Genomic DNA, 16819 nt, shown 5'->3' with positions numbered 1-16819 from the left:
AATTTGTCATAATTTGCATTGTCCTGGAAAGATTCGGTTTGATAGAGCGATGCGTCTCGGAGCCTGTCATGTCCCACGGGCAGGTCGGGGCGGAGGCTTGGCAGAAATGATTTTTGCGATATGTGCATCAGTCGTAAGAAACCTCACAACCAATTTGTCAAAAAATCAGAGGTCGGGGAAGTTGAGGGCAGCGGGCATTTTGCCCTAACGCAAAGAGAAAACGCGCCATTCCATCATTTCCACATGATACCAACATTTTTTTTTTTTTTTTTTTTTTGGTATTTGTATTTTCTGTTACAGTCGTTTAAATTTCAAGTGACCTTTGAGTTGATTGAATGCTTTTTGAAATGCATCGGTTGTCATTTTTATTTTTTGAATTGCTGCATTGAGAATGTTTACAGTGTATATGGAGGAATGCATTTTCTTTTTAATTTTCATATTTGTATGTGTGTGTAGATATATATATATATATATATGTATATATATCTACGCACACACGCACGCACACACAAATAAGCTGGCATGTCAGGGGTTTTCAGAGCTATCACTCTTGCTCTTGATTATGCTCACAAGCGGCAGATAGAGACGAATAATCAGCATAAAGTTGACAAAATGGACGTGACAGTGCTACTTATCTGCAGAGCCATCTCCGTGAGTGGGCATGTGCGGTTCGGACAGACAGGGAATACGCTTATTTACAGTAGCTTGGACAGAAGAAAAGGCCCCAATGTCATGAAAAGACCACGTTCTATTTCTGGACCAGCTGATTATGATGCCAAATCCATTTGATATTTAGAAATGTATTCTGGCAACAAACAAAAAAAAAAACATCCTGCATGCTCATTCTTCTTATTTTCGTTTCAGTATCCAGTTCTACTCGGAGTGTATGTTTGAAGAAGCTTCCCTGGTTCGGCTTTCTTTGTGCATCTTGTGCATGCTATTTATGTCAGTGTTTAAGTAACACTGATTTTGTGTGACAGTTGAGCATGCCGGGTTAGGCTCGAAGTGGAGCAAACAAAAAAATAATAAAAACGAACAGAGAAACGTGGGAAACAAATGAAAAAATGCATGTTGTGCCCGAAGATGCTCTTGGTGAGATGAACAGAGCATTATGAGACATATTAAACAGAAAGACTGTGGTTAGTCTGGATATTTATATTTGTAAAAATTAGGTGTCAGAACACAAAATCTCCTAAGGGCATAGCACAACACGAGCTCATCTCTTACCCTTTTCTGTTCTGAGACGTGATTTGCTACGAATGCACTGAGGCTGCGCACAGGAATTAGCCTATTTCAGATTATTTCAGATTATACACACACCTAACACATTGACCTGTGTTATGAAAGTCATATTTCATTTAAAATCCAAAGACAACATAACATGTACACTATCTATGGAATGAAACGTATAGTTTTTTTGATAGTGTGCACAATGATTCTTGGGAGACATTGCTTTTGTGTACAAACAAAACACTGAAAATAATTTCTTGAAGTCCACTGTTTGAAAGTCTGATCGAGGATAGATTTAAACATGACAAAAAAAAAGCAATGCATCCCAGTCAAGTGTACTGGAAACCTGACAATGCAACAACACCCCCTGCCTTCAGTCCAAAGCATTACATCTACAGAGGGCTCCCTCTAAATAATGGCTTACAGTTTTTGTGGGATTTATACACACTGTTATTATTATTATTATTATGTATGCATAATTGCATTTATTGCTGCTGTACACACATACACACCCACATGTAAACCAGATAATAGCATAACAACGGTTAGTATAATTGCTTGCTAAAACCAATCATCAGCGCACTGAAATATATTGGTCTCACGGTTCTTGGATCTGAAGGGTTGTATTGCTTAACTAAAAAGAAGTAACTGTTGTTTGGTATTTTTGAGGTAGCGCTTTGTTTTATTAATGCAGTGAAACTGGTGTATTTGAGTTACAGATCCCTTGTTTAATTATGTATGAAGATTAAATGGAGAGGTGTCCATTAGCATATCTGATACAGTACAGAGTCTCAGTCTGTCCTTGGATTAGAGGGATGAGAAAGTCCACACCATTCACGAATGCTAGGTCTTTCCACAAACGTCATATGAATGATGGGTCACACAATCTCTGTTTTCCGCATCAAATATAAAACCAACATTCACAATCAACCACGTGTAACTTAAAGGTCACCTCTCCTTCCCATTGTCTCAACACGGATGCACACATGTTCACGGCGCTAATGCCTTGAACCGTTTGAAAAGCAATAAGCGGTGCACTTTGAGACATTACGGTACTTTAAAAATGCTAAAAGGCTGCAAAGTTGATTCCCCGAGCGGCGCCATAGAGCATTTACATATGTGTTATAGTTTGGATCGGCGCAGAGTCCTTGGGGCTCTCTGACCTTTTGGCACGTCATTAAGTTTATGAAAAATGATGGCGTTTAAGCCATGGAATAAAGGTCAATAAACCATGAAGCTAAAAACACAGATTTAATTAATGGTAAGCAGGCAGGCTTGCACAGGAAGCACTCAGACATTGCATAGATCACAGTTGCATCCTGGGCCTGAGGAAGTGTTTTGGGGGGAAAGGTCTGTAGTATTATGTCTCTCTTCCTCTCGGACTGTTTTCTGAAAAATATTTTTACTTCAACTAAATTTGCTATCTGTGAAACTTGAAGCTCGCTGCAGCAAACTCAGAATTTTATCTTGCATTGAACGTTAAGACTGCGAGGTGAACTTCGTTCTGACGGCACGTTTTAGCGAAATTATTTCACTGTGAAAAGGGTATATTTAGGTCCACCGGTGAAAATGAAAACAGCAGACAAGAATTATCACAGGGTGTCCATTCAATAGCTGCAGTGCGGTTTTAGTATGTAGCGCTGTGCATATGTTCTCATTATGCCGTTTATTTCCACTTTTATGATGGGAGGGTTAAGGTTTAGAAAGGAAAGAAAGGGAAGATGCTTTGCATTGCACGGCGTCTGGAAGTTAAATATCATATGCAGTTCTTTGGCCCTTATGAATATTAAAGTGTTCTCCTCATCGCCATTAAAAATGTATGTGGCATTCTGGTTGTTGATCAGGTTTAGGAGGCCGATGCAAATTGCACCGTCTCCCTGTCAACACTGACGATGAATAATGTAGCTGTGTTGTATATTCAGGGACAGACCATTGACAGTCAATTAACAAGTTTGATTGGTGTGTTAGCTCATTCTTTTGAACTGTTAATTTTATGTTAATAGTATTCCCCCCCTTTTTTTTTTTTAGCAAGATTCCCATTTGCAGGTTCACAGCAAAAAACTGCGCTCCCTCTTTACCAAGAGCAACCTGAGAACGAACCTTAATAATTGATCATTACACACCTGCTTTGTGAGGCTTAGGGACAGAGGTTGTTGTTTTTTTTTTTTGCAGTCTGGGGGCGCTTGCCGTGGCCTCTTTTGATATTCAAATCAACAAATGATAGCCTTTTTTAAATTTAAAGCGGTAAGCCCTTTTGATGGCTGGCTTGTTAAGGGATCCTCGGCACCTGTCTGACCTGATCGGGGCTTTGCGGTGAGAGGATCTGATGGCGTTTGATGGCTCATAAATGGAATGCCAATGACGATTTGTTGTTGACGTCTCCTTGCCTCGTCCCCTCTGATACGCCGGTGTTGATGCATCGCTCGTGCTTCGCCAAATAATGCCGGAAGGTAAATAATCCGGTGATTGATCCGACCGATTCAAAGTGGAGAACCCTCTGCCCCCCCCCCCCCCCCCCCACCTCGAACACTGTCCTGGTAATTTGGAGCTGCAGAGGCAGATGCTGAAGATTCATCAAAGTTGACAACTGAACCCAGCAGCTAAGAATCATGGGAAACCCATATGATTATGGAAATAGATGTGACCGTATCCTCCCCCAAGCTAAGCGTTTTTGTTGTGCTGTTATTTTCAAATAATGTCTTACAAACTGCTGATTTTATTGAGGGGAAAAATTTGTTCCATACAGAACAACCGAGCAATAGAAAAGAAAATAAGCTTAATACTTTGTTTTTAGTTTTTGGTTCATGATACCTATATTTTTTAATTATGATTTTTTTAAATGATTTTTTTATTCCATGGAATAATTTTGGCCCAATACTTTGTTGATGTTGTAAATCTGAAAAGAAAATAGATTAGATTTATTATCTTGTAAATATAAATAATATTGAATGTGTTATCCTACTCCTGTTTGTATCTGTTATTTGTTATATTTATTATTTATATTTTTAATGTATTTATTACTATTTTTCACAAAAATAATCACTGTATATTAAGCATACATATTTATCATCATGTAAAAAATATAAATAAATCCAATCCTCAATGTGCTTTTCTGATTGTCCAATGGAGGACAATTTGGGAATGGGCAGTGTACATTCTGAATTGTCTAGTAAGAACTACCCCTCCCATGAGCCATTGCAGTTGTATGTAAAAAATCAACGAATTGATTGTGTAACAGTCTGCTGTGCTATTTTTGGATTAGGTGGCATCAGCATGTAATCATTGTTATTGGGGGAAATGTCAAATTCTTCACGGCCTTACCTTGTTGAAGATTTATGGATGTAGTTATTGTTCACTTTCTGTCAGTACGTGCAAGTGTATTTGGGTATCACTGAAATTCCAGGACCTGGAGACCAGAGGGTTATTGGTCCGTAAACATTGACATGATATGCTTTGTTCTTCTTGGTAAAGACCTTTTAAATTTCATCATTCCAGTCAAAATGCAGCTTGATAAAACTTGTCACCACTGATTTGTGATGTTGATGTAAGCCTCCTTTGTGGTCTTGGACCTTTTTGGGTGTCTGTATCAGTGGTAGAGTGGCCAGTGATTTAGTGGGGAAAATGGCTGACATTGTTTCGCAATGATGGTGGCTTAGCTGCAGGGGAGTCTCAGCTGGTTGTCTAAAATTGGTCTTAGTGCTTGCTCGCATTTGTGTGGATATTCCACGTAGAAAGGGAAGCGGATGAAAGCTGGTCTCTAATTTAAGAAGACGTAGGGGGATAGAACCCTCATTAGGTAACAAAGTGAGTAAAGGGGGCGGGGGGGGGGACAGGGGGGTAGGGAGGGGATTAGTGCATGTTAATACCAGGACTTCACATTTTACACCCAGTAATCTGGTTTGAAAAGACGTTTCCTCTTAACGGAAATCAGGTAAGGACCTCGTTTCGCGCGACGCATCGATTGATTAGGGCCGGGGTGGTCCCTGCCGAGGTCAGAGACCGGCTCGCGCCGCGGTATTCCCCAGTTAGCGCGTTGTCACTCTCGGCTGTTTGCATTGACCGCCGCCCGCTGACCGGGGTTTGATTTTCTGAGTTCAGGAGTCACCTGATCCGGCACGCAGCCCGTGACCTCTGAGACGACATGGATCGGTCCACGCATCCCATTGCATTAATCAGATGGATTTTTGGTCAGCATTATTGAGCCTAAGAACATACTTTAGCAAGCGTTTATCTGCATTTCTCAGCTAATTATCACTATGCTAATTACACGAGCGGGCGCGGACACACTCGCGCACACACACACGCTCATGCAAAGCACCCCCACGCAAGTGCACGTGCATGCAAGTACACACACATCGCACACCCAGACACACGCAAACGCACATGCGACACACAGCTATACCTTACCATTTTAATTGTGCAAAATATGCATTCCCAGTGATAATGTAACGGCAAAATGTGTAAACTGTTAATTGAGAGTGTGCCGTTCAAATACAGGCCAGTAATTCTTGCTAATTTAATTGTTACACCTCTGTGCTGCCTGGAATTGTGTTCATAATACCCCTTGATATGTGAGATCACAGTGGAGATGTGTTTAGTGTAATATAATGAAAAATTCCCCGGTATCAAAGGAACAGAATTTTTAGAGGGTAAAGCTGTATTAAATCATTTTCTTCTTCCTTTTAATATTCTGGACTCAAAACATCCCAGCTGAATTGCATTCATACCACTCAGCAAGGGACTTGCTTTGCCTTCAGTGGTTGAGTGAAATGCCAGTGTGAAAATTAATTACAGACTGTCTGTTATTCTAAAACCAAAAGTATCCTCAGCCAGCTTGTCCCTGCTGGTGTGTCAACTTGGAAAATATAAACAAGTTGTAAAGTAAAATGTTCAGTGTTGAATCAACTCTTACAGATTGCATACGGTTCCTCTTGGACAAATATGTATTCTGTTAGAACTTCGAGTTGAATTAACACTGGGCATTTTACGCTGTGGTTTGGTTTGTAAGAACATGAAGTATCATTTAAGCACAAGACTTTTGTTCTCTAAAAAAAGAATAAAGGGCTGGGACTGATATATTGCCTAAAGTACAGCACCATGATTGAGATGCAGTAAGTCTTCTGGACTGTGGGAGTATAGGATGGTGCTTCAAGCGATGGGCTGACTTCGGGAGAAAGATTCTCTTTCTGTAAAGCGGGGGCTGCACAGCTTGGCTTCACAGACCAGTGCTCTCACAGAGTGACCCCTGACCCCAGCCAGGAGACCAGCAGTACTTCTCTCTCTGCACAGGGAGCCCAGAACCCCGAGAACAGAGGCCGTCACAGGTTTCAGAGTAATGAATAACTTCCTCTGTGGAGCTCCTCCCTTTCCTCGGCTCTGACACCGGGTGGCACGGGCCCGAGACCCGCGTTAGCGTAGCACTGCGGGGAGCTCCGACGTTCACGAAAGATGGCTCGCCCCGTCAGTTATCCTGCATTTATGTAAATCTCCCACCTGTCACCTCCCCGCCAGGTTTTTCAAACACGCAACAAATGAAGAAACAAATGTTTTATTAGTTATAATAGTATGATCAGTGGTGTCTGCTCTACTTCATATTTAGCATGTTTGGGCATACAGTGTCACTGTGCGTTCCATAGTAATGAAACCAGACACATGACAGTTAAATGAACCTTTAGCGTAATGAATCTGTGACAGGAGCTTACCGGGGGTGTTTTTGGTGTCTCCCCCCCCCCCCCAGGTGGACGAGGCGGTGTTCTGCGCGGGACAGATCGCCCTGGTCCCCTGCACCATGGAGCTGGCGGGGGGCGGGGCGCTGAGGCAGGCCTCCCTGTCCTTCGCCCACGCGGAGCGGGTCCTGGCGGCCACGCGCGGGGGCCTCGCCCTGGGGCACGCGCTGCAGGCCCACTGCTACGTCACCCGCCGCCGCCACGTCCCCCTCGTCCGGCGCGCCTGGCGGAGGAAGCTGGAGAAGGAGGAGGAGGAGGAGGAGGAGCTACGTGCCCGGGTGAGACTGAAACCGCTAAAACGGGGCGCCCCTGGCGAACGCTCCGTCAGCGTTCTCAGCGCTCATCCCCCTCAGAGGGGCGGGCGCGGTGCTATCGGCCATGACTACAGTTCATCCGCGTAATACCCGCGGAGCGGCTGCCCGGGCACGGGCCCAACGCGCCGCCGCTTTCCCCGAGAAAAGGTGCGCTAAACGATTGCTCTCCCACGGTGTGAGGCTGCGAGTTTGTTGGCTGTGTGGTCCTGATGGGGGATTACGCGGCGTTCTGCCCGATTCTGCTCCAGTCTCGCGCGCGCGCCCGTGAGCCGCCGAACCGCAGATACCGTCCGGGGCGCATCAAAGAGCGCGCGTAGATTTTAGCGGGGGCGCCGCGAAACGACAATCTCTGTTGGTAATCTACGCAAGACACGTTTAATCTTCCAGTGTGTACACGTTTGGCCCTCTAAGTCCCATCCTGACATGTCTAAATTTGACGTAAGAAGGTGTGTTTCGTTATCAACCGCTGTCGCTAAGTCTCCCCAGCTCCATCACAGCCCTAGCCCCCCGCCCCCCAACCCCCCCCCCCCTCCCCCCACCCCCCAAAAAAAAAAAAAAAACGCAAGGAGTCGGCTGATATTTACCAGCGCGAGCGCTCATGAAAAGTTTATGATGGGGGATCCGCTGGTGTCTTTGATAATATGGAGCGTGGCACGGGAGCAGATGTCTTCCTTAGAGCCTCCCTAATCCTTTATCCCCTTTACGGGGCTCCGCTCAGCCCTCTGAACGGCTTATCCCCTCTCCCCCCGGCGGCCCGCCTCCAAATCGCTAATAGGAGCGCGGGCCTCCACCTCCAGCGCTAATCTGCGGAGCCCAGAGACCGGAGGGAGGCGGGCGGGGCGGCGCGGGGAGGCCCGGCCCGCCTCTCCAGGCCACCTCGCCCCCGCGCTCTTTTGGGGTTTGTTAAGCGGTTTACTCACTGCTGGCTGTCTGCGCGAGCGGCCCCCCGAACGCCCCTCAGACTCGGCCCGGCTCTCTGATCAGTTGGGCCGGGGAGCGGGGTGCGCGGTTCAGCTTCGGTGTGCCGTCCGGTCGCTGAATTTGGGCGCGGCGCTACTGTGTGGTTTACCTCCTCTGTATAAGGGCAGCTTTATCACCAGAGCTGATGGGAAATATGGTTATAATGCCACTTAAAATGCATAAATCGATTTACAAACATGAGGAAAGATTTTTTTTCACAAGCAAGGAATGTCTGCTTAGAAAACCTCAGTAGTACGCTTTCTGTAATGTTACCTTTCAGTTTAGTTTTTTATGTTTTTAATTTGATGTTCCATACGAAAGTCTTTTCAGTTTCAACAACAGTTCCCATAATCATATTTGAGAGAGAAATGACTATAGGAATTGACTGACCACCTGTTTTATACATACAGGTGGTCAAAATTGGCCCCTTTTGAGATTCCAATCAATATGAACTTGCTTATGTTTGTCAATGACTGATATAGGAAGGTAGATGTTGTATTGTTATAGTTTTAGTATTGTAGTTATAGTTTGATGCTAATGAATAGTATGAATAAAGACAGTTGATTAAAAAGACAGTTGAAATTTAAAACAAACAAACATTTTTAATTTTGTATCAATTATACACATTACTTTTTAAATGTAACAGGGTTGGACTTCCAAATTGTTCAAATGTAGTCTTTTGAATGTATCTCTCAGATCTTTAGTTAATTCTGTATGTTTACGATCTGGATGTATTTAATATACATAATTCAAAAGGAACAATATCAGAAATACCATTTTTAAATGTAACTTGTACAGGATAGTCGTTCTGCCATGCTGAGAGTGAGACAGTGTTGAAGTGAGAGAGTGTCTTCCACTGGCCTGTGTTTGGAGAGGCAGCAGGAGAAGAGTCTTTTTCCCGCTCTCCCAGGCTGGGTGGATCCCCACGTCCTCCATTTTATCCCCCTCCCCGTGAACGCCGTCTCCCCGGGGTGGGGATTAAACAAAAGGCCTCTATTCATTTGAAGTGATTGTAATGAGAATATTTAACACGGGTCAAATACAGATAACAGAACTCATGAGACGGAGAGGGAGGATTTTACCTTCACACTGCTTTTTTTAACCATGTGAATGTTCCTGTGATTAAAAACAACAGAAGCATTTCAATTGGCTCCTTTTATCCATTTAATTCTTAACGTTGTTTTTTTTACATTCATGCATTAATACTGCATATGTTTATCTTATAGTTTTCTCAAAGGGGAATATTTTAGGGCAAATGTTTATCCAAGCTACCGGCAGCCTGTGCCAACTGTAGCTAGATACATGTCTTCATTATTAGACTAACTGGCAGCTTACATGCTAGTTCTGGCCAGGTTGTGTACACAGTTAAGAGGACCTCAATATTTTGAGAACATACATCGATGAAAAAAATGCATCACTTCTACTGCGCATATACTTCCAAACACGACCAAGAACAGAGAGCTGCGATGCTGGGGAAAAATCGGCCAATTCATGCAGAACAATCTTTGATAGAAACACACGACTGTGTGCCTGCGTACTCTGGAAGCCTTGCCATGTTGATGCTGTGCGCTGATAATTTCTCTAATCAGGTGGACGCGGGAGCCTCGTGGGTTAATTGGGAGCACGGCGGAGTTTGTGTGTGTGAAATTGTGTTTGCGGAGCGGCGCGCCGCTGATGAATGCGCGGGGCGGACCTGCGTGTGTGTGTGTGTGTGTGTGTGTGTGTGTGTGTGTGTGTGTGTGTGTGTGTGAAGCGCACTGAATCGTGGGGAGTTTATAATCGAGCCTCACGTCTGTAATGAGAATCGCACTGAGAGAAGGCTTCAACTTTTTTTTCTTTTCTAAATAACGTTGGCGGTGAATTTTTTGGCTGGACCGCAACAGCGGGGCCAGCCCTACAAACGCGAATGTCTGTGACTGACTGACTGACTGACTGACACCGTGCACGTCTGTGACGTCGGCCGGTTCGGTCCAGCCATACACTAGGTTTGAACCTGGTCTTGTTTGTTCAAGTGGCTGCATGCGGAATTGCTGTGCGCGTTTGACTTTGTGGGTGTGTGATGTACCTACTTAGAGAGGGTATTCGGCTCCATGCTGGAATAAGAATGCAGCTCATCGCGTGCCGTTCGGCGTGTTGCCATAGCTGCTGCCGGTGTTGACCGACGCGGGAGGGAACAAGGCCGGACCGCAATGGCGTAACCGCGGCGATGGAGTCACGGTCCAGTTAACGAGCGTCTGAAACGCAGGTGACCCGCGGCACCCGGGCCGCGTACACACACACTCAGAAACGGGCTCTTGTTTTCTTTAAACGGGGTTAAAAGGAGGAGCTCGGGGGGGGGGGGGGGGGAGCCGGCTCGACCGTCTGTGGCGGAGCGGCTTTTAGGGGGGCCCCGGCCCGCTCCAGATACGCTCTCCTGCGAGGTCCACGTGTCTAAACACCGAGGGGCCCCCTCTCTCCCCAAAACCCCCAGCGGGGCCGTCTGGAGGGAGCCGTTGGAAGCACAGTGGCGGTGGGGACGCGGTGTGGGGGGGCAGTTTACACACACGGGAGTGCGTAAGTGAAACCGGGGGGGAGGCCTGTGGCGGGCGGCGCGTTGAAGGCGTCCCGCTGGGCAGGAAATGTAGGGGAACTGGCTGAGCGCCGGGGCCATCAGCTCCCCGCTGCTCCCAGGCTTCACACCACTTCCTTATTACGGTGTTTACCGTTCGGCTTTCACGCCTCTGCGCCAGGACCGCGCGCGCCGAGCGTGGGGCCGAGGGGCGGGGCCGCGGGGGGGGACCGCGGGGGAGGGGGCACGAGCGAGCGTGCAGGAAATTCTGGTCACCGTGACGATACTGCCTCACCGCTCCCAGTAGCCAGCCGCAGTACATGGAAAGGAGAGGGCAAAGAGGGAAGAGAGTGAGTTGTAATGAAGCGCGTAGGGTGAAATGCATTATGGGTCCTTTACCGTGGAAGCGGCCTGGCTCTCAGCTCCGCTGTATATCAGCATTTGTCATCTTGTTTTATTAGATGAATCTGATAAAGGATTCCTGTTTGAGCAGGGTGGCGGCCATGGAATGCTTTCAAGGCTGGAAAAGAACCGTACTGTGGAGAATCGCACTGCGGTGCAAAAGCCAGAGATTGCACTGAATTCTTATATAATCCCTTCTTTCTCCCTCCCTCTCTCCCTCCCTACCTCCCTCCCTCTCTCCCTCCCTCTCTCTCTCCCTCCCACCCTCTCTCTCTCTCTCTCTCTCTCTCTCTCTCTGTGCATTGGTGGTGTCAGTCCTGCTCTTTTCTATCTGAACCCTTTCCTTCGACCGAATGCCCAGCGCGTCGACGCAGGCAGGTCTCCGCGGGTAACGGGGATACTGATTTAACCGCCTTAGAAAAGGTCGGAAAAAGCAGACAGGAAGTTTGCGCTGGTTTGAAGGTCGCGACCCGCATGGAGCTCCAGTCCCGTTCCTTCCGCAGACGCTGCCTGAGCACCCAGGGCCCACAAAATGGCCTTTAAGCCTGGCTGAGCAGGGCCCGTTTCTCACCCCCACCCCGTCTTTCCCCTCACTTAGAGGGGAATGAGTATTGACAAGGGTAGAACTCATCCCCTGCAGGAGAATACCTTGCTTCTCTTAAGTGCTAATATAACATTTATCTTGGTGTGGGTTGGGGAAGGGGAAAGGGAAGGGGGGGGCGGTGGGGAGGGTGTAGCAAAAAAAAAACCACATTGAGAGATGGTTCTGACACCCCGCTCAAATCAAACGGGCCTCTGCGATTTCATCTTTTTCTCTCTCTTTTTCTCCGTATAATTATTCATTGTGAGCCAAGCTGCACAATTTTGCGGGGCGGACGGGGGGGGGGGGGGGGTGGACGGGGGGGGGGGGGGGGGAATCCATCCCTGTTTTTCGCCGCCGCGCTCTCTCTCTCCGAAAAGCTGAGGCGCCTCGGCCTACGGCGCACAATTAGGCCTTTGCTAAAGTTTAATCTGGAGGTAAGTGCAGCGCTCATGCAGACGGTGGAGTGGGTCATGCGGGCCCGCGTCTGCTGGGTGCCAAAGTGGCGCTCGCGCTCTTGTCAATAATTTTTGTGAGTGAATCTCAAAATAAAGTGTATGTAACCTGTCATTATTCTGCACTTACGAAGTGGGGTGTAAGTGGATGAAAATTGATCCCGCAAATTGAAAAGGAGGTTAAGTGTTTTTGCCCTATCGACTCCAGACAAAATGACTGTTTTATAAAATGTTCATTTCTCCCCCATTAGCAGGTAAGGCTGCAACAAAGTATTATTTGAGGGCCGCATTGAACTGCTTGAGGGTAGAATGTATTTCATTGCCGATAATGGCTTTCTTGCAGAAAAAAAAGATTTTTACTCTGTAGATTAAATCATTTAGACCCATAATGGCAGCTGTATAATAGGTGTATGCGGTGAAAGAGTGTGGAGTTGCCAAAATATGCCGAGAATTTCCATCTTGATGACATCAAAAAATTCCTTACAGGGGATATCTCAGGAGAGGCAGACATACTTGATCGAGTGTGTATAGAATACCCAATGCAAGTCTTTTTTGGGGGATAATGGTTAGTCTTTTTTTTGGGGGGAAAATATGCCTAAATGTAAGTTATGTAACATATTGCATGTGCTGTTTTGTTTCAGATCTTAAAAACGAATCTGCTTCCTGTCATGTAAATAAAGCACCGATTGTATTTTAGCGGTTATGAATGTGAGCAGGTGTGGATGTGCGTAATTTGTAACGCTAGCTATCCGTGTCTTAGGAGGAATCGTACGGCCAGGAGGAGGCTCAGTGTGGCCCTCTAGTGGTCGTTGTGGTGCCGCGCCTGCCCAGGGGTGCGGCGGTGGAGCTGCACGTCATCGCTTCCCAGGACGACCCGAGGCAGAGGTGTTCCTTCCGCGCGACCACGGAGGTGCCGTCCGGTGCCATCGAGTGCCAGGCCCTGCAGTCCAGCACCCGCCAGTGTGCCACCCTGTCCCTCTCCCTGACCCTGCGCCCCCCGGGCCCCGGGACCACCCAGGAGGAGGGGCTACTGCAGGCGCTACGCGACGCCTTTTGGGACGCTCTGCGCGAAGTTGGCCACACCCTCTCCCCCCTGTGTGCCAGAACCTTCTATAAGCACGACAGCGCCCTGGCCAGACAGCTTGCGGCAGGTAAACCGTCCCGACACAGCTTATGTGCGCTACGCTAACATTAGCGTTGTGTTTGTTGGCTGCGAAACTACGGCAGGTAAACCGCCCCAACACCGCTTATGTGTGCTATGCTAACATTAGCGCTGTATTCATTGGCTGCAAAACTGTTCCAAAGCCTTTGAGGACCAGCTGCTGTCACGGTCGATTTTGCTTTTGTCCTGTGAGCGGGTGCGTTCTCGCTCTCGAGCGCGTACTGAGAGCTTGTGAGGGCTTCGCCACCGTTCCACTTTTTCGGCACCGCGCTCTTTCCCCTGCGACAGACCCGAAGGGGTTTCTGCTTCTCCACCCGGGCAGAAAGAATGCTCCATTGTGCTATTTTGTCCCAAGAGAACCCTTCTGTCCTGAAAAAAGGGACAACCGAGTCATTCATCACCAAGGCATAATTGTTATGTTCTCCTCAAAACAATCAATTAGTGATTTGAATCCAAGCCAAGCCGGGAATTTCGCAAGCCTTTTTCTGCCTCAGCATAACCTGTTATTATGGTGGAAATTAAATTATGTTTATGATGAATATAAACCATTTGTTGGCTACCTACACATTTATTTACTCGGTAACATAATGCTAACACTCAATAATTTGCCGCTGCATTTCACATCAGGTTATTCCAACATTTTAAAGTGACCCCACATGCAGAACAACAGTGCTGTTGAGAACATCATTCTTACTGGTTTCCTTACCAGTTAGAATAATACAGTGTATAAACAGCTTCTGAAAGTCAGTGATTATACTCATGTTTTTAATTAGTTTTTTTTTCATTCCAAAGTTGCACAATGCCCATAAATTAGCTGGATATTTCTGTGAACTGTTTGTTCTACTCAGTTTTAAGAGACGCCAGAAAAAGGATATAAAAAACAATATGAACATGATGTACATCCCGTGTACCCACAGCTGTTGACTGAAAAGTGGAAACGCCTGGTGACAAACAGCAAAACAACTTCAGTTATTTTTAACGAAAGAAATATATCTGCTGTTGAAAAAGAAAACATTCAAAGAAACACCATCGTAGTCTTATTTACTGAGCACTCCATCAAATATCCACACATTTTAAATATCATTAATATAGACCTAAAACATATTGCATTTTTTAAAATACGTGTATTATTATTTTAATTTTTTTTCAGCAAACCAGACGCTTAGAAATCGTATAGCACCCCTCCAGTGACCCCCAGAAGGGAGCCTTTGGCACAGTTTATGGGTCACAGCTTTTACTGACTGCCTCCCAGGAGTCAGGCCACTTGATAGAAAGTGAGGCGATCGGCCTTATCGGTCACAGGGGATAACACGTCCCCTGCGCTGATAGAAACCGGCGATCTGCTTCCACCATGACAGGACGTGATTGTGTCAGGATTGCGGCTGATCAGGTCGCACCAGTTATCCTACCTTTTGTTCATGAGAAATATTTCAGAGACCCAAAGTTATCCTCTTATAATTGGGCTGTTTGCGTCATGTGGGCGTACATTTCTTTAAAAAAAACAGGTTTGTTTCGCCCACACACAGTACATACTTGGAGGCAGGTATGTGACAGATATTTTTGGTCATTTTTTTTGCAGTCAGAATCAACTGTCGCCATTTCACAACAACAGCCTAGTCCAGTTCAGATCAGAGGAGTGAACTGAAATCCATCCACGATGTTTAATGGGTCCACCCGCACTGTACTGTCATAGATTCGCACAGACACACACATGACAGACGAACACACATGCAGACACATGTGCTGTAGTTTCATGCATGCGCACAGAGTAACACGCACATAACTGACAGACACACATGCAGACACATGTACAGTAGTTTCATACGTGCACGCAAACATGCACAGAGTAGACTGACACGTGCAAACACATGGACTGTAGGATCATACACGCGCACAAAGAAACACACACATACATAACAGACAGACACACATGCCCCGTGTGTGGCCACACAGAACATGGATGATCTTCGCTCCAGGCGAAACAGAGGGAGAAGGGGTTGGACCCAGGGGCCAGTGTTTTCAGGGGCCAGTGTTTTCAGGGGCCAGTGGTTTTTTTGTCTCCTGGCTTTCGTCCTCGTTAGCAGCAAAAACATGGCGCAGTCTAGGTTAGCAAACGTGCCAGGCAAGTTTAATCTGAGGTTTAAAATATGGCTGCCATGCATACTGAAACCTGATATGTATTCTGTATTTATCATGCTTTAGGGGATAATTAAGTATGTTCTGTATTTGTAGACTCATATTGGAGTACTCTCCCGTCTTTATATTTGATACAGTAAGCATTTACTTCCTGAAACATTCTTTTTTGACATCGGCAATTAATGTGACACCTCAAACTCTGCACTAAGAATATCCACCTCGGGGAATTTATTTATATTCTGGGTTGGACCATGTTGCACAGATTGAGATGGCAGAGTACTGGAGTACGTTTGAGAGTCATAATTAAGGCCGCCGTGCTATCAACATCAGAGCGTTAAACCTTAATTCCATTTATCTGTTAAAAATGTGAAAAAATAAAAAATAAAAAAAAAGCATTTAGGCGGAGATTCCGGTGTTGTGAAGTTGTGGTAAAGAGCCGTAGCGAGCCGGGAGAAACGGGGAGCAGAGAGAGGCGTTGGCCGTGCTCCCCCGCACGGGCCTACAGGGGGCTAGGAGCGGGGCGGTGTTTCGGGCAGGCGCGGGCCTACAGGGGGTTAGGAGCGGGGCGGTGTTTCAGTCAGACGCGGTCCTCTCGGGAGAGAGAGGGAGAGTGAAAACGAAGGCGCGTTTGGCCTTTTCCGCCACACTGTTCACTCACCTCAGCTCTAATGAGCGATTTCCATGAGCTGATGCCCGCTAATTGCGCCCTTGTTTACCGGTTAATTTGAAACAGTTTGAGACGCAGCGTAGCACGAGCTGAAGCACTGGCTCAGGGCTCTTTCCCTCCTAAAAGCCCCTTACCCCCAGCAGGCATTCGCAATTTCGCACAAAAGCTTCGCTACCCAAGCCCGTAAAAAACAGTGCTCCCCCCCCCACCCCCCCACATTTATTTATTTATTTAGAGAGCAAAATGATAATGTCCCAATAAAACAGTGGTGTCGGCAGTTATAACCCACAGCCCTTTCTCTCAGAATGAAGATTTCACGCTGCCCTTTTTTTTTCCCCGGCGCTGTTTGATTTGAAGCAGAATAATGATGGTACCCTTGGGTTGACGGTTTAGTTCCATCCCATTGCTAATGTGATTGCTTTTAGGGTTCCAGTAATGGCCCCTGACCAGTTGTCCTCTCCAAGCCCCTCCCATTTGAAGGCTGGGGGGGTGGGGGGGTGGGGGGAAGGGGGGACAGGCCTGAGGATTAACAGTGTCTGTTAGGCGTCAGTTTGGTGGTTGAGTCTGTGGGGCAAAACTAGAGGGCGCCACGGGATATTTGAGCCCAGTGCCGAGGTGCTTTAACTCACTGTCACCTTC

The 16819-nt window shown here is 46.7% G+C and overlaps 1 protein-coding gene across 1 annotated transcript in view; it reads left to right on the top strand.

Moving 5' to 3' along the window:
* Nucleotides 1–16819, top strand: part of dph6 (diphthamine biosynthesis 6) — a 67659-nt gene that overhangs the window by 48920 nt on the left and 1920 nt on the right. Inside the window, exons 13-14 of the mRNA XM_035430362.1 lie at nucleotides 6968–7234; nucleotides 12997–13366. Coding sequence (XP_035286253.1) covers nucleotides 6968–7234; nucleotides 12997–13366 — 637 coding nt within the window. The remainder of the gene's footprint in view (nucleotides 1–6967; nucleotides 7235–12996; nucleotides 13367–16819) is intronic.

The sequence above is a fragment of the Anguilla anguilla genome, chromosome 1, assembly GCF_013347855.1.
Source record: "Anguilla anguilla isolate fAngAng1 chromosome 1, fAngAng1.pri, whole genome shotgun sequence".
NCBI classification, from domain to species: domain Eukaryota; kingdom Metazoa; phylum Chordata; class Actinopteri; order Anguilliformes; family Anguillidae; genus Anguilla; species Anguilla anguilla.
Note: the sequence above shows the minus strand (reverse complement) of the source record. Positions and strands in the feature narration are given on the sequence as shown.